The following is a 24,805-nucleotide window of genomic DNA, read 5'->3' as shown; positions in this document are numbered from 1 at the left end:
GTGCGTGGGCTCCATCAATCCGACAGAGAATAAGTGCCATCTGTAAATACAGCCAGCTAATCACCTGCAGCTGAGGGGAAATTATCTCTTTCCTCAGCAAGTGTCTTCATACATTTATTCTAAAGACTGTGAGAGCTCCATCAAGGAAGGCTGAATACAACCTCAGTTATTAGATATTACTAAGAGCCGTGAAGTAGAGAGAGATTAAGGCGCCTTTGAAAACTTTCCGTATCAAGTCCATTTTTTTTTTTCATTTTCCTGAAACCTCTCACTTCTGCTTTCGACAAGATCAGCCACAGCCCTTTTAGAGCATGTGGTGAGGCTGCCGAATGCAGAAATAGCCTCCATGGTCAGTGTACATGTGTGAGAGAAATTGTTCACATTGTGTACCTTTATAGCTATAGTCTTATCTCCATCTCAACAGAATAAGGGCTACACCTTTACAACCCCCCCTCCACCTCCTCTTCCACCAAACCCCAACCTCTAACAGAACAATGAGGTCTCTGTAACACAAGTCACACACTTGAAGATGTTTGCGGTCCAGCACATCTGACATGTATGTTAAGTTAGTTTATCATTTCATTTCATTTCATTTAAAACAAACTGCACTACAAATACATCTACTGTATTCTAATATATTCTTTATATTGCGTATTTCTATAGAGATATATCTCTAACTCTCGTGTTGATACTGTATGCATATTTGCAACACAGTCTCACGTGAAATAGTCACAAATTTAATCTATTGGATTCTTGAACATAGACACAATTTCCCTTTTTTTTTCGTGACGCTCAGCACGACTTTCAACAACGTATTTTCCGTGCGTTTTTCCTACGAATGTCCAGCAACACGTGACGCACGTGTCAATCTCCATTCTTTTCAAACTAAAAGTACACAGTTAGGGTTCGGAAAAGATCGACTTGGTTAGGCTTAGGCAACAAAACTACTTAGTTAGGTTTAGGGGAAGATTGCGGTTTGCGTTTAAATAACAGTGGAAGTGGCGTAACTTAAGTACGGATGTTACGTTACAAAAAATACTTAATTAGGTTTAGGAAAAGATCGTGGTTGGGGTTAAAAGAATTCCAGAAGTGCTGTAACTAGGAACAAATAAATCAACTTTGACTACGGGTTTCACAGAGGACACGAACAGCGGCCTCCTGGGTGAAAGTCCTGTGTCTTTTCACAGGATCTATCTATCTATCTATCTATCTATCTATCTATCTATCTATCTATCTATCTATCTATCTATCTATCTATCTATCTATCTATCTATCTATCTATCCAATATTAATTCTATGAAATAAGGCAGATAATGGACAAGTAACTTATTTCATAACATAGTTGCAATATGCACAATCATTTAAGTACAGGTGACTGTTGTTTATTGTAAAATAGGTGGATACGATGAAAAAAAATATAGAACATCCCATGTAAACTGTGTTTGCAGTCCATCAGTGAAGTGTATATAAAGTGAATTTATCATAATCATTCAATTTTATTAAAAACAAAAAAAAAACTGCAACCAATTTGCACACTTTACTCAAATTTATAGACTAGTATCCTATGTTTAGATTTTATGTTGGTTGTTTGGTATATTTATAGTGTATCTATCTATCTATCTATCTGTTTATCTATCTATCTATCTATATCTATTTCATATAATTCATTTTTTCATGTGTGTAATAATGTGAACCCAACCACTCATTCGGCCTAATTTTTCAATCTTGTTTTATCTATCTATCTATCTATCTATCTATTTATCTATCTATCTATCTATCTAATATTAAACAGTAATTCTATGAGATAAGGCACATACTGGACAAGTAACTAATGCACATATAAAAACGTATGTTGTTTATTATAAAATAAGTGGATATGATGAAAAAAACAGAGCATCAGGTAAACTGCATGTTTACGTCTGCTGGTGCATGTTTCCATGGCAACGTTAATTAGATTCAGAGAGTCCTAGGAGCTGCAGGACTCAGAATAAAAGAGGTATTCTACAATGAAGAGGGGTTAGCTGAGGTTGGCTGCTGCTGCTGCTGCTGCAGATTCCTCAGAAGTTATAGTTGTAACATACACCTGCTACTATATCAGCTCATCTTACACTATGCAGGAACAACTTTATTTAAGACTTTCTGGACTTGGGATTCATTTCATGGAAGTGCATGCCAGTTCTTTGTTTTCGTGTTTGCAAGCAGACAAATGGCCTGCTGAAAAGAGCTAAATAATCCTTTAATCACTTTATGAGGATCACATCATAAGAAGTAGGCTAATCTATTATAGCCCAGGAAATAAAATATGTCTTATAATAACCATAAGGACATATTTTTTAGTAATTTCTTTTTTTATACTTTATTTTTTCCTTTTTTTCAAGGCTGTTTTCATATATGCAATCCACTGTTTGTAATTACAACAGTCTAAAAAACAACTTTTAAGTAGATGAGCTTACAGACCAACCCATCAAGTACACTTAAAGAAAACAACCACAACATGGTATCAAATTTCTATTAAAATGTGACTTCTATGTTGATAAAATCCTGATGAAGTTAGCAGATTTTCATAGGCAAGCACTGACAGCATGGTTATTATCTTACAGACATAACTTTTCACCCCATAGGTATTTCATATGGAACAATAAACAGATTCAATATAAAAACAGGACTTCTATTACACATGGTTTAATAATGGAATATTGACAGTTGGCCAATTACTTAATAAAACTTGTTATTCATTATCTTATAAAGAATTTCTTGATAAAAATGCCTGTAAAACCAAAGGAGTATGCTACTGTTTATGATGCTATACCAGAAAGTGTCCTTATACTTCTACGAAACCCTGGTACTGTTGATCAACCTTTTAATTCAGAAGATTGTGTGGGAAAATATTTAAAATGGAGGTATTAATATACTGAAAGATAAATGCTCTAACAAAAATATTAGAAACGCACTCTGTTATGTTTCCATGACAAAAAGAAAGAGTTATTTTTTAGTAATTTAAGGTTTTTCTTTTGGAGTAAATAAATTCTCTCAGTATATATATATTTTTGGTGAAATTAACACATTATTAAAAGTTAAATAAGGGAATAAATAGTAACTTTGTATGTTGGGAGTGCATTGTTTTGATGTTTCTTTGTTGTGTCATGGTGTTGTGAGTCTAGTCAGTGGAGCTCTGCCTCTCCCAGGAGCGCGTCAACTCATTGTTTCCAGAGGATCCAGCAGAAAAAAGTCCATTGTTGTTGCGAACTTTTTAATCTGGGATTTAAAGCACATCACATGCTCAGACTGAGCAGCGGGGCGCTCCAACACAACTGCATGTTGCAGAGGAAAACTAGTCATCCTGACTGAAGAGGACTGAGGAAAACACTTTTATTCACACTTTGGTGGAGTTTAGGATCGCCCACTGGAGAAGTGTTTTTAAAAGAGGAGGAACTTTTTTTTATTCTCTGGAGACACACCATGACGCTCAAGTACAGCCAGCGATCTCTCATAGTCCTGTCTTTACTGGGAATATTATCGGCCATCATGTCGGTTTTATCGGTGATTTTGATTTTCCAGCTTCAGTCTCAGCAGACGGTGGTGAAGGAGTCTCCTCCGTCCACCTCCGCGCTGCTGCCGGCTCCTATCTGGTCCGTGCTGCTGCCTCTCTCCGCGGTTCTCTCTGCTCTGTCTCTCACCCTCCACCTGAGCTCTGTGGTGGTCTGTCTGCTCCACAGCTACTTCTCCACAGAGGTCTGCAGAGGAGAGCACGACACTGAAAGGTATTTATTTATCATGCATGTAACGCACCTCTTCTACCACAAGTTAAAGGTCCCATATCATGCTCATTTTCACGTTCATACTTGTATTTTGTGTTTCTACTAGAACATGTTTACATGCTGTAATGTTTAAAAAAAACTTTATTTCCCTCATACTGTCTGCCTGAATATGCCTGTATTTACCCTCTGTCTTAAAGGGACTATTTGTAACTTTCAGAAATGCTTGTTAACAGCGACACCTGTGGCCGTTAAGTCAACGAAAGTCAGCGTCGGGCTCGCGCTTGCTCTCTCTACATAGACATGAACGAGCATCGCTCAAAACAGTGAGGCGACACACGTCAGCTAAAACCACAATATCACTCTATATTTCAGCTGCTTGGCAGTAATGTTAGCTGACCAGACGAAGGTCTCTCCATGAATCACTGCTGATCCTAGTGTTGGCTTTTCCTGCTTCAGCAAAAGCGGGTCGGTGCCGGTGCTGAAGCAGGAAGAGAAACGTTATCGCCTCCCGACTGCGCCTGCAGGGAGACACCGGCACCCGGTCGGAGGCGATAACGTTTCTCGCTGTGGAGCCCCGTTACTTCACAAGACACTTGAAACCTCTGTTGGTCTGGAGGAGCTGCAGCAGTTATTTCTGCACAAACGTCCACTGTACATTTATTAGATATTCTCAGAGCTACGAACTCTTCTGCAGTGTGGAGTGAGCGCGCATCCACGTCTAGAGGTGTAGCGAGACAGCGAGAACGCACGCGGTGTGTGAGTGAAGGCAAGCAGGCTGCGTACAACAGAGACTTCAGCCACACGCGAGCGCGCATATGCGAGCGCGCATGGAATCCCGACCCGGTAAATTTATACGTGTAAAAAGTTACAAACAGTGCCTTTAAATGCTCCGTTTTAGCGCATTTTGATGGAATTGCAACAGAATTGTGTTTCTAGGCAACAGCTTGGGTCCATGTGTACTTCCTGTCAGTTGATGACATTCACATCCACTGCAACCAGGATATAAACTGGGCGGCATTTAGAATGTTTACGTTTAAATCTGTGCAAAGGGTCTAAATATTGTGTATTTGTGACATCACAAATGGACAGAAATCTTGACAGCTTGTTTCAAATGCAGAGTTTCTGAATACGGGTTGTTTGTATTTCCCTGTGGATTGAGCGTTTCGATACTTTCACAGTATTTATATAGAACTTAAGCCCGCTTTATAATAAAAAAAAAACATGAAAATCTCACTTTTTTATAATATGGGACCTTTAAAAAAAACACCTGTAACAGCCGCTTCACTCTCTTGTATTCTGCAGCTGTTGACCCAAATGGGTCAGAAACAGGTAGATCCGGTCAGTTCTGATAGGCTGTGTCACAGAAAACACACCTGTGATAGAATTGCAGCTAATTACAATATTAATTTGCACCTAAAAAATCCACACTTATGCAGGAGAGCGAGCTTTGAATCAACACTAAGTTTTAAAAGAAGAAATAACACAATATTACTCTAACAAACAAACTCCAAGTTTAATTTATAAGCAATAAAACCCACCTTTGCTCAATTCAGGTGGTCTAACAGTAGCTTTAATGGCTAATGTTAGCAAACAGTGTTGTTTAATGGCAAACACTCACTACATTTCAGCATTAATAGTATCCTAGACAAAACCTCTATGCATGCAATCCAATACAACAACCCTGTAGTAAATCCTACTTTACACTATGCTGAAGAGATGTTAATTCAACTTTATTCTGATTTTTGAGGCTGTAGTTTGCGGTGTGTTTGGGTATATGTGTGTAAATGAGCAAACTTTAAATATAAAAGGCAGAACAAAACAAAACCACCACAAAGTAAAGCTTCAAATAAAACCAGAATTTAATCACTGCCTTCCAAAAACATAAAGGTAATAGTCATTGTATTGCATCCTACATAGGCTCCTATTTTCTGGTCACACAGTCAGTGCTGTGATGAGCGTAAAATAACCTTTAATCTATTTAGTATGTGTTTCTTCCTGTGCCCACACAATCTTCTTTAACTGTTCTCTGTAAACCACAGCAGATCCTGGCCGACTGCATTAAGTTTCATTAAAAGACAACACAGTTTCAGAAGTATAAGAAGGGCCTTCCTTATGTGTCAGAGTGCAGAGGCCCGTGCTGCAACGTTAGCTGACCGACCCCCACCCCTCAAACTCTATGAATCCCGTCTAAACAATGGCCTTCCTCTCATTATGCACCCAGCACACGGCCTCTAGCTGGCCCTTTCCCACGTCGGTTTACAAATCCAGCAGCAAGGCCCAGGACCCCACTGACAGAAGGGGACATTCCAAGAAAATGTGAATAATAATGAGCTTTAAACATACCCTAATAAGCAAATGTTTTAGGACTTATAGTTCTGATTTACAAACGTATTCAAGGACCAAGAAAGGTTGCAAAAAAGTTGCATAAACTGAAACCAAAGAAAATTGTCAACGCAGAAATTGTTGCATAAAATCGTCTTCATTTATGCACTGATGAGAAAATCAAAGTAGCAATGTTAAAGTGTGAACATATCTGACATTGAACATATGACATTTGTTTTCGACAGAGCAGACTGGTTCCTTTTGGATAGCAGAGCTGTACGACACGTGGCTATCGGACTGTTCTGCCTGGGGGTTTCGGTCTACTTGGCAGGTAGGAACAAAAGAGTGATTCTGGATTTTCTCTTTAAGAACATGTTGCACAATCTCTACAGTACGTACATTTAATCCTGAAATACAGGCACATGTTATTGCCTTCAAGCACACATTAATTTGCATGCAGGGTGCTTTTTAGCCTCACAAAGACTTGAAAACTAGAGTCCAAAACATTGGCTGTGCAGTGGATTTTCAACAAGCGGAGGCAAAACCAGCACGGCTGCTTTCTCTCTGGTCCGTCCAGCGAGTCCAAGAGAACAATGCATTCTTTGAGCAGCGTCCATGACTTAAGTGTTTTTAATGCTGAACCTGGCAGCGCTGTGGTGCTCTGTTCCACTGAGCGGCTTGTACCGGGGGGTTACTGGAGGCAGCAGTCGCTCCATTGTGACGAGGAGGTGTCACCCTTATGACCCCCCACTTCAGCCTCAGTCAAGAGGTAGTAGAGCAAGGGGGCTGTAGAAGCAACACCGCCGACTCAGGAAGTCACGTCACATCCCAGAGCTGTGCTTTTCTCCCCCTTCCTTCAGCATGCCTGAGTCCATGGTCCTTTTCCTGTCGATAAACATAGGACAACTCCGCTAAGAATAGCTAGCCTTTATGTGGCATTTCAACAACATTAAACACGCTTCTGTAAAGCGTCCAATTGCTGTGATGTGGAGAAAGTAATGTGAAAATGAAGCAAAACCGAGCAGCAAACTCAGATACAAGTAAAAATAACTTTCAAGGTCTTTTGTTTGAAGAAGGGCTGTCACAGTTACAGCGATAATAATGCGTAAACTAGCGTCACTAATTTATTTAAGGCGTTAAAACAATCGATCTTTCGGAGGTTGTAGCGGGCTCAGTTTTAAAGCTAGAGTGAAGATACTGACATCATATGAGACTAGAAAACCTAATGAAGCCATTGGTACCAACCCCGTGAAGGAGGCTAAATAACGCTCCAAACTTATGCTAAATTTTGTTTTCAAAAGGGGTCCCTTGACCTCTGATCTCAAGATATGTGAATGAAAATGGGTTTCTATGGGTACCCACGAGTCTCCCCTTTACAGACATGCCCACTTTATGATAATCACATGCAGTTTGGGGCAAGTCATAGTCAAGTCAGCACACTGACAGCTGTTGTTGCCTGTTGGGCTGCAGTTTGCCATGTTATGATTTGAGCATATTTCATATACTAAATGCAGTACCTGTGAGGGTTTCTGGACAATATTTGTCATTGCTTTGTGTTCTTAATTGATTTCCAATAATAAATATATACATACATTTGCATTAAGCAAGCGTATTTGTCCACTACCATGTTGATAAAGAGTATTAAATACTTGACAAATCTCCCTTTAAGGTACATTTTGAACACATGAAGACAAAATGTGTGATTAATTTACGATTAACTATTACTATCATGTGATGTGTCACGATTAAATATTTTAATCGGTTGACAGCCCTAGTTTAAAGTAATTTTGGCTCATTACAGATTAACCAAACAACAGATGAACATTGTTTGCTGGTCATTTAGTGTTTTGTGTTTATAAATTCTGTTTCTTGTCTTCCTTGGCAGCTATGTCCATCTTTATGCTCCTCGTATTTGAGGTGGAGACGGGCATCGCAAGCGCTTGCGTGCTCTCCTCTGGGATCTTGATCCTGCTGGTCGTTGTGATCCACTCTCTGGTCAAAGCTTCTCGCAGTGCTAAGCACGGTCACATCGACCACCTCGACACCCTCTACCAGAATGACCACGGGAGCAGCAGCCCGCCCGTCTCCTGCCTCCGCGAGCTCAAAATCGGCGTGGACAAACCGCGGATGCACCGCAGCCAGTCTCACCTCCAGCATCCGATCCCCTACCCTCAATGTGGCGACTTGAGACCGCAACAGTACCAGCAACCGCAGTACTCCCCTGCTGGAGGCTCCCAGGGCCACGCTAGTGATAAAGACGGCTACAGCAGCGGTGGCAGCTGTCCCAGAATGCACAGGACCCTGTCTACTGAGTCTGGTCTACTGCAGGCCCAGGCTAAACCCTGGAACGGGGTCAACAACGAGATGAGGAGCGTCCTTGCACGCAAGTCAGGGATTTCCGCAAAAGACTCTACTCTTGTGTGACATAAAGGAAGCTGAGCTTGTGGTTAAAGACACTGATGACCTTTAAGCATCACAAGAGGACTGCTAACACAAGTGTCATCTCAAACAGACATAGATCTGTCAGTTTGTTGTACCTTCTCAGCATGTTCATCCTGACCGATACAGATTGGAAAAAAGTACCGAAGCTTTCACCTTTATCAGCTGATTTATCCTGTTCAGATTATAAAGCATTTTAAATTTGATGAAAAACATATTGAGCACAGCTTTTTGTATAATTTGTAGTGTTTAGGTATGAATGAGCTTGATTTAAATCTCACCAGTGTTGCCCGAGTATCAATGTGGCAAATGTATAGCTTTCATTGTAATAATGTGAATACTTTATTCCGCTGTATATGGTGGCTTTTGTTTTGCCAAATATTTGTGCACAATGTGCAGATGTATTTTTGTTATGTGATGTTCAAAATTATTTCATATCAACCATAAATGAATTAATTTTAGAAAATATAATTCAGTTTAAAAGTAGGATGTTTTTCAGCACCTAAAGAGGAGATTAAAATAATTTTCACAAAAACCTGTTAACTTTAGATGTCATTGCAATCATTTCTGAAAAAAAGTGATGAATGAATGTGAATGTGATTATATACTGACCTTGGACACCTCAGTCCAGAGGTCATGAGGAAGTGGGAGGGGCATGTGGAGCAGAGACAAGGGGACTGGGAGAGGGGGTCACATCATGTAAGCTTCATGCAGGTGTCGGGGGAAACAAAAAAACAGCACAGGCAAATAAAACAAAAATTATGAGGCTCCCATAGAGAAGCGAAGTCCCGCCCCTTCCAGTGGACCACCATGGGAACTTATTTCAGAAAGAATATGAACGGTAGTCAATGGTGAGAGAAATATTGTTTTGATCCCGTTTGAATTGCGCCATGAATCACACATATGATGTTTGTCAATTTAAAAGATAATTTTGCAAGACAAGAAAGTTGTTTGCCTTAGTATCATTTATTTTTCGTGAAACTGCTCAGTAAACTACATCTCTCGTCTCGCACAAAATGATTTGTCTCTCGCCGTTGACTACCATACATATTTTTTCCAAAATAAGGTCCCATGGGGTCCACAGGAAGGGGAGGGACTTCGCCTCTCTATTAACTACAAAAGAGTTCAGAACAGGCCTGATCAATATTTTTGTAGTTATTGGGGGAATAAAGTGGCATAAAACACAAAGAAAGGAAAAAATCAAGTTGAATTAGCTGATGTCCCAAAATAACAACCAATACAAACGATCAAAAATAAAGGATTAAATAAAACAAATGGAAAAAAGGTTATACATGAACAAAGGTATGATGTGGAGCAAAGAATGAATACAAATAGGATAAAACTCCAGACACTGAGTCACTTATGTCTCTCATTTTACTCTCAAATAAGTCAATTATGCAAAGAGATGAGGGAAATGTGAAAGAACGAGGACTCACGAGTGGATCTTTGACACTTTTGTTGGGGTGGGCGGTATGGCCAAAAAAGTAATATCCAATATTATCTGTTTTGTTCAAATATTGACGATAATTACGTCAATATGTTTGGTTTGGAGAGGTAATTGTGTGTGAAAACCACCTCCAATGATGACCGCCCCTCGCCCAAATGATAGAAGAAACAACCCTTGATACCGGCACAAGAGAGATAAGGTCATTGAGTTTTTTAGAGAAATGTTCCATTAGTTCTGTCACACATAATTGACCTTTCAAACGTCTTATACCCACAGGTACTGCAAATTTCCAAATTTAAAAAATGTTGCTACAATCAAGTGACAGTCACTGTTAAACAGTGCTGGACGGCTCATATTGTGAAGCAGCTATAAGCATTGTGTCGTATATAGAAGAGTTGAGTTACATAACAGCCACGAAAACTAACTTTGCCGCTTCACAAATGTTGGTGTACATCTAAACTTTTTATCAGAAGACCTTTTTTCATATTTCACCCCCCTACACTTTGGACATCCCTGTGTCTCAGTCAGCGTGTTGACTGCTGCCTCCTACCTGCGTCCTTGAGAGCTGCTAATCTTTTCCTTCATGCTGATGGCTTGACGGAGGAGGCCGTCAATGTTTTTGAAATACAAGCTGCTGTTTGTCATGCTCTTCACGGCACTGCAAAAAAAAAAAAAAAACAGATCAATGAAAGTGTTAACAGTCATGACATGACAGTGGGATCCTGCAAATATGGAGGTCTGTGCTTCTCCTCACCTGCATGCGTACTCTACAGAGTAGATGGCTCCTTGACTCTGCTCCTCCCAGCTCTGCATGTCCGTCTGTGTGAGGAATACAACCATCAACTACTAGTAGTTGCAAAGCATATTATGTTTTACCACCAAAGATACGATCTCCATCACTAATGCTATGCTTCTAATTTGAAAGTGGATGAAAACTTCAACAACAAACACAAAAGCTTTTGAGGCTTGAACAGAAGTCAGAAAGTAAGAACAGAGACCAAACCCATTTAGGGGAAATACAGCCTAAAGTAGAATTCATACATGTTATTTCTTTACTATTGTGCACCTCCGTTTTAAATACTTGATTTAAATAACTGTGGTCTATAGTTGAATAGCAGCCATACTGATGATGTCATCTAAAGATAAAACAAGGAGCAGGTCAACAGACTTGTGAGGGTTGTGTTGTTTACTGTGTGCATTATTAAAGTCCATATGAACCACCCACTATTTTGTGTAGGGCTGACCCGAATGCTTTGAAGCGTTGACCGTTGCCATGGCAATCGACCTCCAAATCAGTATTCAAATGCTTCGTTTTTTTTGTTTTGTTTTTATATATGTAATAAGAATGTTCAAAACCCCAAATAGCCCTAATTTTGTGGCATTCACAGTTGTTTGTTTCCTGATTAGGGCTGTCCCGAACAGCATTTTTTGGGCTTCGAAGCTTCGGTGAGAAATATTCGAAGGTATTGCAGTGCAGCAGGCTGACATGTTCTTCTGTCTGTCTGTCTCCATCTCCCCCATTTCAGTGCCAGGGTCATTGCTGCTGCCGCACTACTGTACGCACACGCCTCTACACACAACAAACAGCAATATCCGTCTGAGAATAACTAATAATAATTCATGTTGAATATGAATAATTCATAATTGTGTGGGATTATTCCTTAATTCATGGGCTAGTTTGTGATTTATACTTTATTATTACATATTTATATATATTTAAAAAACAAAAAACGAAGCATTTGAATACCGATTCGTAAATTGATTATCATGGCAATGGTCGAAGCTTCGAAGTGTTCGGGTCAGCCCTATTCTTTATACAAATATACCCGTCAGGTTATTGGAATAGGATTAAGATAAATCTTTATTGATCCCCAGCAGGGGGCAATTTTGGTTGTTGCAGCAGTACAGGGACAGAAATAAATACAGACAAGTATAGAAAGTGACAGAAATAAATAATAAGAGGTACATAAACTAAAATAAAAACAGAATGCAAATAGAAACTACACAAGAGCATTTAGAGAGAAATGATATGGCAAAGTGACAGTGGTCAACAAGTCTATGTAAACAGTGTACAGCAGACTAATATATGATATGATAAAGATAGATAGATAGATAGATAGATAGATAGATAGATGGTGACTTTATTGATCCCAAGGGAAATTAAAGTTTCCAGCATCACAGTTCCATAGTGCAAAACATGTTAGTAAAAAGGCAGTAAAAAAGTTAGTAGTGCAAAGTACAAGAAAATATACCAGATATAAAAATACAAGGAGATGAAGAAAACTGTTAAAACTGAATATAGTGCAGGGTAACAGCTGTGATACACGACTATTAAAATGACTGTAGTGCAGAAGAGACTGTTAAAAATGAGTATAGTGCATTATTATCTGCATTATTATTAAAGTAATGGTACTCAGTGTTTGTATTTATATAACAGAATATGGTGCATTTTTTGCACTTGATTTCCCCTTTAACTAGTTGTTTTACATTTATATTTTTCTCTCCAACAACAACAATACAACAGGGTGTATATACCTTGTGTTGCACCAGTTCAGGCAGGGACCTTCTGACGTGTTCCTGCAGCCTGTAGAGAGCCACTGACGGCTCGTTAGCCAGCACGTACATGCTCTCCGTGAATTTATCAGTCACTGGAGAGTACAAACAAGTACAGACACATGCAGAGAATACACCACCCGTGTTAGAAAATCATTAAAACAGGCGAAAGGACAACACCCAGCAGCTCTGGATCTGGACAAGTAGAGATGTAAACACTGGCTGTGTTAGCATTAGCTTAGCTTAGCGGCTAACAGCTAACTAGCTCATCGCAGCGTCGCGTAGATAACAATGAGGTAAGTTGTTTACTGATTCATTTAAGTTAATGTTTACCTCGTCTAACTTTCAGTTGCATCTCCTGATCCTCCATAGTGCAGGCTGATAACAGTCAGAAGCTGATAACAACAACACAACGCAGCTAGCTAGAACGAGCGTGGTGTCAGCTGATTCTACTTCCGTATTTTTGTTGTCATGTGCCACAATGAAAATATTCCGAATAGAAACATCGATTAAGAAAAATCAGTTCTGCCTTGAAAAATAAATAGTACCAAAACGCTGCGATGCGCTACACACGGGTTGAATAATTCGTTTCTTGTGTTAAAATAATTGATTTTATTAAATAGCTAATCAACTGAGCTGATAAGTAATGTATCTCGGTACTCTTGGATGGCGAAAAAAAGACTCATTGTGCCACGCGATTATTATTTACTTTCAGTTTCCCCGAAAAGGAAGTTATTATAGCGCGAATTAGACTGTGAGGCTGCATGTGGTGAGTGGAGCGTGTTTTGTGCTTTATAAACTACTTTTGGCACCACGTTATTTAGTAGTTTATGTGTTGTTTTTTATTGCAGTGATCATGGAGGCCAGAGGTGATGAAGAGGCTGCAGATGGACAACATAATCGGTCATCTAACGCTGATGTTTGTCCTTCCGAGTCCAGAGATGAGAGATCCAATGGTATCAGTACCTTTTTATGTCTGTGTAACATCTGTCACCCGATGTTTGCAGTCTTAAAATAATCAGTTAAACAGCGTTGCGTTCACTGACATGGCTGTGGATCATCTTTACTCTTTATTTGGTTGCTATCATTTTGTCAATAAAACAAGAAAAAGACAAAACAAGCGAAATGTAAAGATCAGAACATTAGTAAACTAGCTCTACGTATGAATTTATTTATTTTGCACAAATTAAGACGACACAAACATAACAAAAACATAAAAAATGATATACAGTGCAGGAAGAGGCAAAAATCCCACTGGGTTTATTTGAAGCCTCCACCTAAATAATGCTAAAACTTCACAATGATAGAGAACACAAGATTAATGAGGACAAACAGGAGTCAATGTAGATATTTAAACCTATATCCTCACAAACACAAACACGCACACTCACATTTTCTTATTCACATCACACACATTTCTTGTCTTTTTTTAATATATATATATATATATAAACAATAAATATATATATATATATATATATATATATATATATATAAACAATAAATAAATATATATATATATATATATATTAAAAAAAGACAAGAAATGTGTGTGATGTGAATAAGAAAATGTGAGTGTGCGTGTTTGTGTTTGTGAGGATATAGGTTTAAATATCTACATTGACTCCTGAGCAATAGTAATCATACCTCATGAGTGAGAAAAACAAGCCTAGTTTGACAACATGGGGAAAAGCAGTTATAAAACAGTAGTTAACTGACCTTTTACGCATCTTTTGAAAGATTTAATAGATGAACAGATTTTTGATAGATGTGCAAAGCTACTCCATAATTTGGTACCTCTAAATTTTATCAAAAATTGACCTCTACTAGTGAGAAATTTTGGAGGATGAAGATCTAAAGATTGACGGGGTTGAGTAAGAATGGACTCGAGAATTTGCTTTCAAATTGGTCTTGAACTGCTCAGGAATATTTCCTTTTCCAGAAAGTATCTTATACTCATCTCAAACACATTAGCACAGAAAGAACAATGAAGAACTAATCTGGCTGCTCTGCTCTGTTCTGTTTTTTTCTTTATCTGCTTGGTCCAGTGTCTCCAGAAAACATGGATGTGGATGAAGAGGGTTTGTTCATACACCCCACCACTCTGACCAACAAGCAGCGTGGGAATGAGGTTACACTACGTCCAGCAACATTAGACTGTAAGTAAAGGCAAAGATGCTCTGGTGGCAAAGGGCTGACAAAATGGTGTGCTAGTCCAGGGACCCCTTACAGGGGAGAACATTTTCCAAGGACCCCGTCTTAAATGTAACACAGATTATGCATAATGCATACCAAGCATGCCATAGGTGCTATTTGTATTCTAAAACTGTTTCCTAGTGATAAACAGAAACACATTTCCATTTGAATCATGTTAAGATAAGATGAGATAATCTTTTATTAGTCCCACTGCTGGGAAATTTGCAATATTATTGAATGTTAATACCATTTATTTACCTTTTAAAAGTAGGGTGATTTTAATCAAATTGCATTTGGACTCAACTTGACAGCATTTATAGCTACATTTCAAGTAATTGATCTTAAAAGCTTTCAGAAAATGAACAGTAGCAAGACTGGCATAGTCCTAATAAACCCAGATATTTAAATCTACCAGTCTAAAGCTGACTTTCAGTAAGTGCTTCAACTTAAAAATAATGAACTTATTGTTGTGTGTTACAATCATATCATAGTCTCTATCGGTCCAGAGCTAACGTGGGTGGGAGTAATGGATACAATATGCTTATTTTATTGGTGCAAATGGTCTCCATCTGTAGATATGGACTTTAATGATGCAGCACAATTTTATAATTTATAGCAAATTATTTCGCGGACCCCACTTTGAGACTCTGTGCTAGACAAGCAATCATAGTATTTTCATTGTCTTTAGCATATGAAGTAATTAAGATTTTATTTCCATCAGCTCTGTCCATACACCAGTTGGCAGCTCAAGGCGAGGTTTCACAAGTGGCTGCACACCTGAGTAAAGGTGAGGAACCTGGATGTCACCAAGCACTACAACACAATGCACATTTTGTCTGGCATTGAATTGTACAAACTTCCTACTGATGACCTGTTTTATTTTGCAGACAGCTCACTGCTGAGCAAACAGGATGAACGGGGCTTTACGCCTCTCATGTGGGCAGCAGCGTTTGGAGAGAAAGCAGTGGTGGATTTTCTCTTGGAAAAGGTTAGATTAAGTAAACCGACTATCGTCCAGAAAGACTTGCAAATATATCAAAATGCGCTCTCTCATTGATGTTTCTGTTTTAGGGCGCAGACCCCAAAACGATTGCGAGGGAGCGGGAGAGTGCCCTGACGCTAGCCAGCTCTGGAGGTTATGTGGACATTGTTGAGTCTCTTCTCAGACATGGTGTAGACATCGACACTTATGACTGGGTACGTCATGACTTTCTTTACATCTGACATGGCATCACAAATCACAAGATTTATTCGTTATGGCAAGCCAACACACATTAAGATGGTTTAACATTTTTTGTTTTTAATGAAGTCTTGTATTTTTTCTTCAGAATGGTGGAACTCCTCTTCTTTATGCTGTACGAGGGAACCACATCAAATGTGTAGAGGCTCTCTTAGGTACATTGCATGTCTATGATGTAAAGTCCCGATTAATTCTGTCTGAATTCTTTAATTGCCATTACTGTACTCTCTTTAAGCCAAAGGGGCAGACATGACCATTGAATCCGACTCTGGGTACAGTCCAATGGCCTTGGCTGTTGCCCTTGGACACAAAAAGAGTATGTATCATCTTCTTATATCTGACAAATACGTTTTCTTTTTTTGTAAGAGATTACTGTAAAAAAAATGTTTTGCTGAATCAACATTTTCATTTATTTTGTTTCCTAGTTCAGAAAGTGCTGGAGGACCATATCCTGAAGCTCTACAAGCCAACAACATGACAGTAGTTCAAATAAATAGCTGGAAAGGACAGTCTGTTGATCTGAGATCTACAAGCAGCTATGATCGGTGGTGAAATGACCAAGACCTCTGTCACAATAACAAGTCATTGTAATAGATGGGTGCATATGCAGAGACATTTACACTGGGTAAACTACATTTTTTATTTTATAAATGGTTTATTCCATTTGTGTGCATTACAGTGTACAAAAACTTTGTACAAACAAGGACTAAAATACGTTGATGTGCAGCAGAATTATTTTTGTTTGGCTGAAGGACAGCAAAAAAGGACTGTGAACATGTTTTAATAAAACTTTATTTTTATACTGTTGTGTTCAACTGGAATGAGGCTTCAACTCAAAGGCACAATATAAGTACAGAGAGCATGATATCAAGTGCTTTAAAAAACAAAAGAATCCCATTAAGTCTGCAATTAAAGCTCAGATTCAGACTGCAAGCCTTGTGTGTCCGAGTGATGAAGAGTGAGATGGCTTGACAGATCCCTGAAAGCGTCCATACCAAAAAAGGCCACATTCACATCAGTTCATGAGGTGGCAGCGCAGATGAACTTCCCAAGTGCCACCACACCATCCTGCACTTTACTCAGGAGTCACTTCCTCTCTCACGAGAGGATTAAAAAAAAAAAAATGGTCATGAGGTTTTTTCCCCCAGGACGTCCAAGGAATAAACAATAATTCTCCCAAAAAAGTCGGCACTATTCTCAAACATTATTTTTACTTTGTCCACTGCCGGGGCCTCCTGTATGGGAAAGCTGTGGGTGTGGAGTTAAGAACAAGATAAGCATGGCAATAATGAAAAGCATGTCCAGGAAAATATTGTCTGATACTTATTATGAACCATCTAGAAACGGTGACAGGAAACACACTGTATTCCTAGAGTGACAGGTACAGCTTCAGCTGCTGGAATAACCCCGGTGTAGACAGACAGGCTGAATTATAATGCATTAAAGCATTGATTTAGTAGTACGTTAACTATGTGGTTAAAGAAGTTGGTGATGGAAAAACAATATTTGTCTGATACAGTGGTTTTGTTCAGCCTAAAGATGATTTATGGCACACATTATCATTGGTTGTAAATGATTAATGCAGTTGAATGAAGAGATAAAGGAGCAGGATTCAGTGAGGTTGCAGATTGCAACCAACTGAATACCCCTCCGCTCACCCCTCCCTTTCCAAGCGCGTAGGGAGAACTACGGTGGCCTTCAGGTCTCTAGAGGCAGTGTTTGGTTTGTCCGTTCTGGGCTACTTAACATCGCAAACTCCGTGAGGAGGACCCGCTTCCTATGTAGACATGAAGGGCTCATTCTAAGCTAAGGAAAACATAGTTATGAATATTATAATATCCATTTCTACCAATAGAGCCCCTGAAATCCTACACACTGGACCTTTAAATGTAACATTTATAGCTAACTTGATTACTGGTAAATAATGATGTATTGTAGAAAATATAAGGTTTACTATTTTAAAATGTTTCTCCCCCATTTGGCATCGAATTAAAAAATCCTTTACAGGGTTATCAATCTAATGTACAGTAAGACTGAAGGATATCTGAAGAGAGTTGTCGTCCTCTGGATACAAATGGCTGATCTCTGTAAAGGCTCCATCTTTTGGGCAACCTGTAGGAAGCACAAGTGGAAAAATCATTTACCGTATCTTGTCACATCTTGTCTGTAATAGGAAACACTAAAATGAGAAGGTGGTGGATCAGGAAACAATTGTGATGTGATGAGGCTTACAGTTGGAAAATGTAATCTCTTGAGTTTTACCATCTAGTCTGCATGTTTTTGCTGAGAAGCCTCCCTGGAACTGGACCTTTAACTCGGACACCTTGACAGATTGGGGGAACTCCAGAGACACCCACTGACATTCACCCTGTCAAAGACACAATGCTGATGATGACTCACTAGGACATGTGCAGTATAACATTCAGGTGTCTGTGGGAAGTCTTTGTAATATGTAGTGTGTTCACACTGGAAAATTGACTAAATAAATATAAATCAGCCGGTATGCATACTAACAAGCGCTTAATCTTTGAGTGTGCTGTTGATGTACACTTGTCTCCCACAATGCACTGCTCAACCCTGAAAACAAATTGTGGATGGTGGTGAAACAGATTCAGGAGCATCGCAGAAAACTAAACATAACTAATAGATTTTTGGAGAAAACATTTTTGCAGTATACTGTATGAGTTTAGGTGTCATTCTAAAGTCACAGTTTGAAAGTATGTTGGTTTCTTGTATATTAACTGCAAAAATAGAGTGCTATGATAATTAGTATATGATAATAAAACTGTATTTATATAGCACCTTTTATACAGGAAGTGGAGTTCAAATTGCTTTGCAATAAAGTGAATAAAAAAGATAATCAGGCAAATTAAAACCAGTGCAAATACTGCACAATAAAACCAAGCAATCAAATAAGTAACAAAAACAGGTATGCTAACAATAAATAGAATATGTAAAAGACAAAAATAAAACTAAGGAAGTCATAAGAACAATAAAACATGTAAAATATAAGAATAAAACGAAAGGAAAAGTTCAGTTCAGTCAGTATACATACTAAATGCTCTATTTGTAAGTGTGCTGTTGATGCACACTTGTCTCCCACAACGCAATGCAGGAAAAAGGAGCTGCTCAACACTGAAAACAAATTGTGGATGGTGGTGAAACAGATTCAGGAACATCACCCAAACTATTATTATGAGCATTAACAAGTAAAAAATAACTTTAAAATCAATCCTAAAAGACACTGAGAGAAAGTGCAGGTTGGCTAAAACTACTGGGGTGATATGATGTGATTGTTTTGGAAGACCGGTGAAGACAATAATTAGACTTCCAGGAAGAAATGGCTCGGGTTGTTTGTTTTGTGGACGTTAATTTTTATCATTAACCTTTTTAAAATCCCCTTTATTTATCCTTTATTAACACTGCACATTGTTAACACTTGCAAATTCCTCTGTATATTGCTCTTGAGTCACATTTTGCAGCATCTTTTTTTTTGTGAAGGCAGGAAGTTGTGCCATTTTGCTTTGTTTAGAGGTATTATAGAAATATTTTTTTAGTCTGAAATGAGCAGCAAAGCAAACAATTTTAAAATATTCAAACAGCAAATTGTTAAGATTTACAGCCATGTCCTCCAGTATGTTGTCACTTAACAGGTAGACATCTAACAGCCTGGTGGACTTAACTAAAATGTGAACTTCTGTAAACCTAAATGAAAGTTTTATTACATGTTTTTTGTTTGCTTTTTACAAATAACCTGCATCTTTTACTTAATTATATTCCTTTGAATAATCCTGCTTTAGATTATTAATTGCTAGCTGTTGAGTTGGTCCCCGACATTTCTAGGTCTATCATCCAACTCGGTCCAGTGTGATTTAAAATTTTCATTATTGATGTTGAATGTGAAAATATGTGAATGTATCTGGACGATTCTATATATTTTTTCCTTCCTTCATATACTTATGATTTAACTTCATGAACAATTTTCTTTTGTTATTATACTGTCTTGACTTGCACCAACATAACCAAAGCAAATTCCTAGTGTATACCTTTTACACCTGGCAATAAATACGATTCTGATTCTGATGATTTAAACATTGTTTTATTTGAGATGATCTTAATGGGTTATTTTTTGCTTGTGCAGTTATGGACTTACAAGTGAGATTTTTGCCATTTTACAGGGTCGTACGGTGATATTTTGTGCAAATATGCACTCAATCAGCTGAATTATAGTCTTTTGTATGCTTGTGTGCTGATGTGTATATATGCGCATATGTAACTGTATGAATATGCATGTGCTTGTTTCTTTATTTTATTGCTTTTTATTTAATTATTTATGTTTCAGTGTATTCTGTTGTATATTATGTGAATTTCCTTGGAAAGCAATTTGTGCTTGAAAAGTGCTCTACAAATAAAATTATTATTATTATTATTATGATACTGTAGTTTTACCTGGTCTGAGTTCCAGCACGTCTCTTCGTTGAGATCAAACATGTACTTCTTTCCATATTGCTTCACATCTCTGTTTAGCACCGAGCTCACCCTGAAACAGGACAAAACCCACAGTCAACACTACTAGTCTACCTAACAGGAGATTGAAACACACAGCAGAACATCTACGAGTCGTTTTATATATTAGATTAATGAGAAACAGCCGTTAAAACATGACAGATAAATCCATCGGCTATGTTTTAATGAACACACATTAACAGTTATTATTTACCTGCTTTGAGTTTCGCTGCAAATCAATGAAGACATGTTTTCATAAATTACAAACTGACGTAAAGCGTTGAGTCCACGCTGTGTATTTCTTTTACGACAGTGACGTGCATGGGTAGCCGTATTGCTGTCTCTCTTTCCGGCCGCTAGATGGAGGTCTTGTTCCGTCTAAACTATGTCGGTCGTTGCTCCCCCAGAAACTGAAGGTAAAACGTCCTTTCATCTTCATCTAAAGGTCCCGGCGGCTCGTAATTAATAATTAAGAGCATAAAACATTAAATTTAATTCGACTCTTTCTAATCTGTGTGCCCAATAGTCTGGCAGTAAGAAGCTCCACGTGTTTGTTCCCCTTCATGTTACTGCTCCTCTCTGGTTTCTTCTGAAGGAGACACACAAAGGTCAGAGAGATAAGAATCGATTAGAAAGAGAGCTGCTGCAGAAACCTGGGGTCTCACAAGAGCTGAATCGATTATCTTTACCATTTTGAAACCTTTAAATGAAACATACAGAATAATAAAGAGGGAAATACATGTTTGTGTTAAAGGTCCCATATCGTGCTCATTTTCAAGTTCGTACTTGCATTTTGTGTTTCTACTAGAACATGTTTACATGCTGTAATGTTAAAAAAACACTTTATTTTCCTCATTCTGTCTGTCTGAATATCCCTGTGTTTACCCTCGGTCTGAAACGCTCCGTTTTAGTGCGTTTTAATCAAGCCCCCAGGAAGTGAGCCGGTCGGCGATCCGGACTTTCGTATTGGCCAAATGGCGGTTCTGCAACCTCCGTGTCAGTCACGTGATGCCGTTGGGCCCAAAAATACTTTTTCCCATAGACTTACATTGGGAAAGAGATGTCTGTAACTCAGTAACTTAGGTGAATCAACTTCCCAATACGAACACTCTAATAGCCCTTATTTAAAAAATTGTAAAATGCACTAATAGCTGAATCCAGAGTTATTTCCCTTCCTCCGTTCATGTGAGTGAGACGCAGACCGTGACGTTGGGACCCCGTGACCGAGTCATGTGACTGAGCGGACGCTACTGCGCATGTCCCAGTTGCCCATGGTCCGCCAAGATCTGGGTACTTTTCCAGACGGAAGTCGAGCCATTTAGGCTTCATGCGCCAACTCTCATAGGAATGACAGGGGCCCCGTTTCCAGCAATGTATCCAGTTCTTTTAATACATCCATGGTTTCAATGGAATTGCAACGGAATTGCGTTGCTAGGCAACAGATTGGGTCCATGTTTACTTCCTGTCAGCTGATGTCATTCACATACACTGCAACCAGGAAATAAACTGGGACACATTTAGAATGTTTACGTTTAAAACCGTGTAATGGTCTAAATATTGTATATTTGTGACATCACAAATGAACAGAAATCCTAACGGCTAGTTTCAAACGCACAATTTCTGAATACGGGCTATGTGTATTTCTCCGTATATTGAGTGTTTTGATAGTTTAACAGTATTTATACAGCACTTAAAACTGCTTTATAATATAAAATACATGAAAATCTCACTTTTTACATTATGGGACCTTTAAGGTAAAGTAAAGCTGTAAATGATTTTTTTGATTCACAGTAGATTGGATAATCCCATAAAAGAACCAATACCAGCATGAGTTTTACTGCTTTTATTAGTGAGCATATTCCTATATCTCTCTTTCATAACCAGGGGAAGCAATAACACCGCAGCAGACCAAATGTGTGTGTGTGTGTGTGTGTGTGTGTGTGTGTGTGTATGGCTTATTGCAGATGGAGAGCTCCTGCTGAGGTTTTGTCACAGTGCCCCTCACTGCAGATAATCAATAGGTCTGAAATACAAAACCTGATGAAACCCAGCCTCCGTGAAAATTGCGCAGGGGGCTGGAGATGACTGGATTGTAAGGTTTCCCCCCCCCCGTACCCCTTCCACAATCAGCCTCGCATTTAACATTACGATGTTGGTTCACGCTGCAGGTTTGGTTTTACAGTCCCTTGTCAAATCAGATTGAGTATTAAATTGTGATTTAAGGCTGCCGTAATATTTGTGCAGTATCTGTGAACGGCCGTGATGTATATATCATTTTATCGAGTTGTTAATCAGAAACGCTGGCTCAACAATTAATTTGCCAGGTGCTCAGATTCTGGCCTGCAGCCAGTTTGGACCCCCACCTGCCCAACCTACCCAGTTGGGTGAATGATGAGCTGGCATGGGGCGAAAATGGTCCCATGTGTTTTACTCATGCGGGCTGCTGATGAGGCCATAATGGGCTGCAAGTGGAGCCCACATGTGCAATCATACTAACAACCCACATGTGCTCTTTTTGTGTCCAATAAAGGAGTAGTTGCCAGGTGACCAGTGGAGATTCTGGGAAGTTACTTCGCCCACCCGAGAAATAGTAAAAACCCCAGTAAAAACCACAACTTGACGTTTTTACTCTTTGTTTTTTGTACAAATCAAACAAATGAGATACTGTATAATGTGAGACACTGAGCCGACGGTCAGACGTCGGACAGCTTGGTGCCGTCGGAGAGAAATCACTCCGAATGGCTGTTCAGCTTAATCGAATCAGTGCAGGAGAAGAGAAACGGAAGTGAGGAAAGCAAGCCAACGAGTAAAGTCAAGAGGGCACACAGAAGCCTTTTCTCATTTTTCATCTTCATCTCATCCGATCATTCCAATACACGGATATTTTCACAACAACATGGCCGTCTGCAATGAGGCTAAGGGATGAGTGAGAGTGGTGTGAAAATGGTCGGCAAACGCAGCTTTGTTTCATGTACGTATCATAACAACGGCTTGTACAGTATATTATCCGCAGTCCTCTGTCTTCCTGTTCCCCTTTTTGTATGACAAATACGTGGTAGTTGGCCGTCGGCTGTAGTCTTTGCGGTGTGTTCGAGTGCAACTTTTTTGCCCAGACAAAGGCAATGTGAAGCGACTCAAAGGTCGGCCTTCGTTGCCGCTAGTTCTTTGATGTCGGGTTGGTGTGTCTGGGCCTTCAGAGGTGTTAGTAGGCAGATTTTATGACCTTTTATGGACAGATCTGGGCAAGCTGTTTCCTTTTGTTGCCAGTCCTTGTAGCTAAACCAAGCTAACTGGCTCCTGGCTGATTTATAGTTATACGTAGGCTCTGCAAGTGCCCTATGGCGTTGCCGCTCTGCAATTACACCGCCAAAAACGCTAGTTGGCGATGGGGTTCCTATGCCACTGTGTTGAGGTTCTTTGTGTATTTTAAACAATGGTGACTGAAACTGAGCAGATCATGTTGGAGTTGGAATTGATAATGTTGAACAACAGTTACTTCTACTGAAATTACAGAACTGCAATGCAGAAACGAGAGAAGACGTAGGAGGAGATGGTGTGACTGACCGTTGAGGCAGAAGGAGGGTGAATTTTCTGTGCTTGTGCAGTCACTGAGAGACATTGACGAGGAAACCGGAGAAGGAGCAGCCGGAAATGCGTGGGAGTAAATATGATGCTACCAAGCAGACCAATCACAGTTGTTGTGGTCTGTGTTGGCGCGACGTGTAGTTACATTTCTGGGGAGGTGGACGTCAGGATACCTACGCCGTAGATTCAACACAGAAGTATAAAGCGGCCTCTATATTTAATGGACAGAAATGAGAGGGGCATTGACCTTCACAATATAAGTCTCGGAAAGAAAGTGAATTAGCACGTGTCGGAAAATGTCAAACTAATTCCTTTAACTTGGGCTCATGACTCAGCCAAGGTGGGCTCATTGTCATCATTTTTTTTTTTATGTTTCGTCTCCAAAATATCCAGTGATCAGTTTTATCGTCTTGTTGAAAAGCAGCTTTTGTTGTATCTCATGGTCAACTTTGTCACAATGAAACATTTCTGTCCTTTCTTGCTCGCTGAGCTTGTTAGAGGATTATCTTCACCTCTGTCACTGATACGGCTTAAATCCTCGTGTTCCCTCAGCCGTCTTTGTCACCTTTTCACCACAGCGGTTGCTGTTGAGTTTTTGTCACCTCTGTTTCTGGGTTATGTCCCATGAGGCAGGATTAGTGGTTCGCAAACTAACTTTGGGCTTAACCCAGCTGGCTTTTTGGTCTCGCTGCAGTGACTCATTTTTCACGCTGTACGTATCACCATGGCAACTTAAGTTGTAATCTGCAGCCTATCAGG

The 24,805-nt window shown here is 39.3% G+C and overlaps 4 protein-coding genes across 7 annotated transcripts; 2 read left to right on the top strand and 2 right to left on the bottom strand.

The window, feature by feature from the left end:
* The first annotated feature begins 3,179 nt into the window (after positions 1-3,179).
* On the top strand, positions 3,180-9,032 carry tmem221 (transmembrane protein 221). Its single transcript, XM_074635650.1, has 3 exons — positions 3,180-3,761; positions 6,326-6,411; positions 7,966-9,032. Exons 1-3 carry the CDS (start codon positions 3,460-3,462, stop codon positions 8,502-8,504), a joined length of 927 nt encoding a protein of 308 aa, XP_074491751.1. The 5' UTR covers positions 3,180-3,459; the 3' UTR covers positions 8,505-9,032.
* borcs8 (BLOC-1 related complex subunit 8) lies at positions 5,594-13,007 on the bottom strand. 3 transcript variants are annotated; one of them, XM_074635654.1, is made up of 6 exons: positions 12,853-13,007; positions 12,502-12,614; positions 10,721-10,785; positions 10,517-10,624; positions 9,132-9,223; positions 5,594-6,965 (listed from the first exon to the last, which is right to left on the bottom strand). In XM_074635654.1, exons 1-5 carry the CDS (start codon positions 12,887-12,889, stop codon positions 9,154-9,156), a joined length of 393 nt encoding a protein of 130 aa, XP_074491755.1. In that variant the 5' UTR covers positions 12,890-13,007; the 3' UTR covers positions 5,594-6,965; positions 9,132-9,153. The 3 variants fall into 3 exon arrangements, with proteins under 3 accessions (XP_074491755.1, XP_074491757.1, XP_074491756.1); XM_074635656.1 differs by having other exon boundaries at positions 9,132-9,196; XM_074635655.1 differs by lacking the exon at positions 9,132-9,223.
* rfxank (regulatory factor X-associated ankyrin-containing protein) lies at positions 12,579-16,755 on the top strand. 2 transcript variants are annotated; one of them, XM_074635652.1, is made up of 9 exons: positions 12,579-12,815; positions 13,371-13,475; positions 14,568-14,678; positions 15,437-15,502; positions 15,603-15,703; positions 15,787-15,912; positions 16,044-16,110; positions 16,191-16,271; positions 16,381-16,755. In XM_074635652.1, exons 2-9 carry the CDS (start codon positions 13,376-13,378, stop codon positions 16,431-16,433), a joined length of 705 nt encoding a protein of 234 aa, XP_074491753.1. In that variant the 5' UTR covers positions 12,579-12,815; positions 13,371-13,375; the 3' UTR covers positions 16,434-16,755. The 2 variants fall into 2 exon arrangements, with proteins under 2 accessions (XP_074491753.1, XP_074491752.1); XM_074635651.1 differs by lacking the exon at positions 12,579-12,815 and adding an exon at positions 13,054-13,288.
* On the bottom strand, positions 16,730-20,795 carry nr2c2ap (nuclear receptor 2C2-associated protein). Its single transcript, XM_074635653.1, has 5 exons — positions 20,676-20,795; positions 20,405-20,495; positions 18,218-18,323; positions 18,000-18,067; positions 16,730-17,205 (listed from the first exon to the last, which is right to left on the bottom strand). Exons 1-5 carry the CDS (start codon positions 20,708-20,710, stop codon positions 17,083-17,085), a joined length of 423 nt encoding a protein of 140 aa, XP_074491754.1. The 5' UTR covers positions 20,711-20,795; the 3' UTR covers positions 16,730-17,082.
* Between the last annotated feature and the right edge of the window lie 4,010 nt (positions 20,796-24,805).

Source organism: Sebastes fasciatus, chromosome 5 (assembly GCF_043250625.1).
Source record: "Sebastes fasciatus isolate fSebFas1 chromosome 5, fSebFas1.pri, whole genome shotgun sequence".
NCBI classification, from domain to species: domain Eukaryota; kingdom Metazoa; phylum Chordata; class Actinopteri; order Perciformes; family Sebastidae; genus Sebastes; species Sebastes fasciatus.
Note: the sequence above shows the minus strand (reverse complement) of the source record. Positions and strands in the feature narration are given on the sequence as shown.

Excerpts from the sequence above, each read along its gene's own strand:
- rfxank (XM_074635652.1), top strand. The coding sequence starts at position 13,376 with ATGGAGGCCAGAGGTGATGAAGAGGCTGCAGATGGACAACATAATCGG. Across the intron at positions 14,679-15,436 it reads ACGTCCAGCAACATTAGACT|CTCTGTCCATACACCAGTTG; the intron begins GTAAGTAAAGGC and ends TATTTCCATCAG. Across the intron at positions 15,503-15,602 it reads GGCTGCACACCTGAGTAAAG|ACAGCTCACTGCTGAGCAAA; the intron begins GTGAGGAACCTG and ends TTTATTTTGCAG.
- nr2c2ap (XM_074635653.1), bottom strand. The coding sequence starts at position 20,710 with ATGTCTTCATTGATTTGCAGCGAAACTCAAAGCAG. Across the intron at positions 18,324-20,404 it reads CGTGCTGGAACTCAGACCAG|GGTGAATGTCAGTGGGTGTC; the intron begins GTAAAACTACAG and ends TGTCTTTGACAG. Across the intron at positions 17,206-17,999 it reads AGGACGACAACTCTCTTCAG|AGCTTTCCCATACAGGAGGC; the intron begins ATATCCTTCAGT and ends CTCCACACCCAC.
- borcs8 (XM_074635654.1), bottom strand. The coding sequence starts at position 12,889 with ATGGAGGATCAGGAGATGCAACTGAAAGTTAGACGAG. Across the intron at positions 10,625-10,720 it reads TCTGTAGAGTACGCATGCAG|TGCCGTGAAGAGCATGACAA; the intron begins GTGAGGAGAAGC and ends TTTTTTTTGCAG. Across the intron at positions 9,224-10,516 it reads AGCAGCTCTCAAGGACGCAG|CTTACATGATGTGACCCCCT; the intron begins GTAGGAGGCAGC and ends ACCTGCATGAAG.
- tmem221 (XM_074635650.1), top strand. The coding sequence starts at position 3,460 with ATGACGCTCAAGTACAGCCAGCGATCTCTCATAGTCCTGTCTTTACTG. Across the intron at positions 3,762-6,325 it reads GGAGAGCACGACACTGAAAG|AGCAGACTGGTTCCTTTTGG; the intron begins GTATTTATTTAT and ends TGTTTTCGACAG. Across the intron at positions 6,412-7,965 it reads GGTTTCGGTCTACTTGGCAG|CTATGTCCATCTTTATGCTC; the intron begins GTAGGAACAAAA and ends CTTCCTTGGCAG.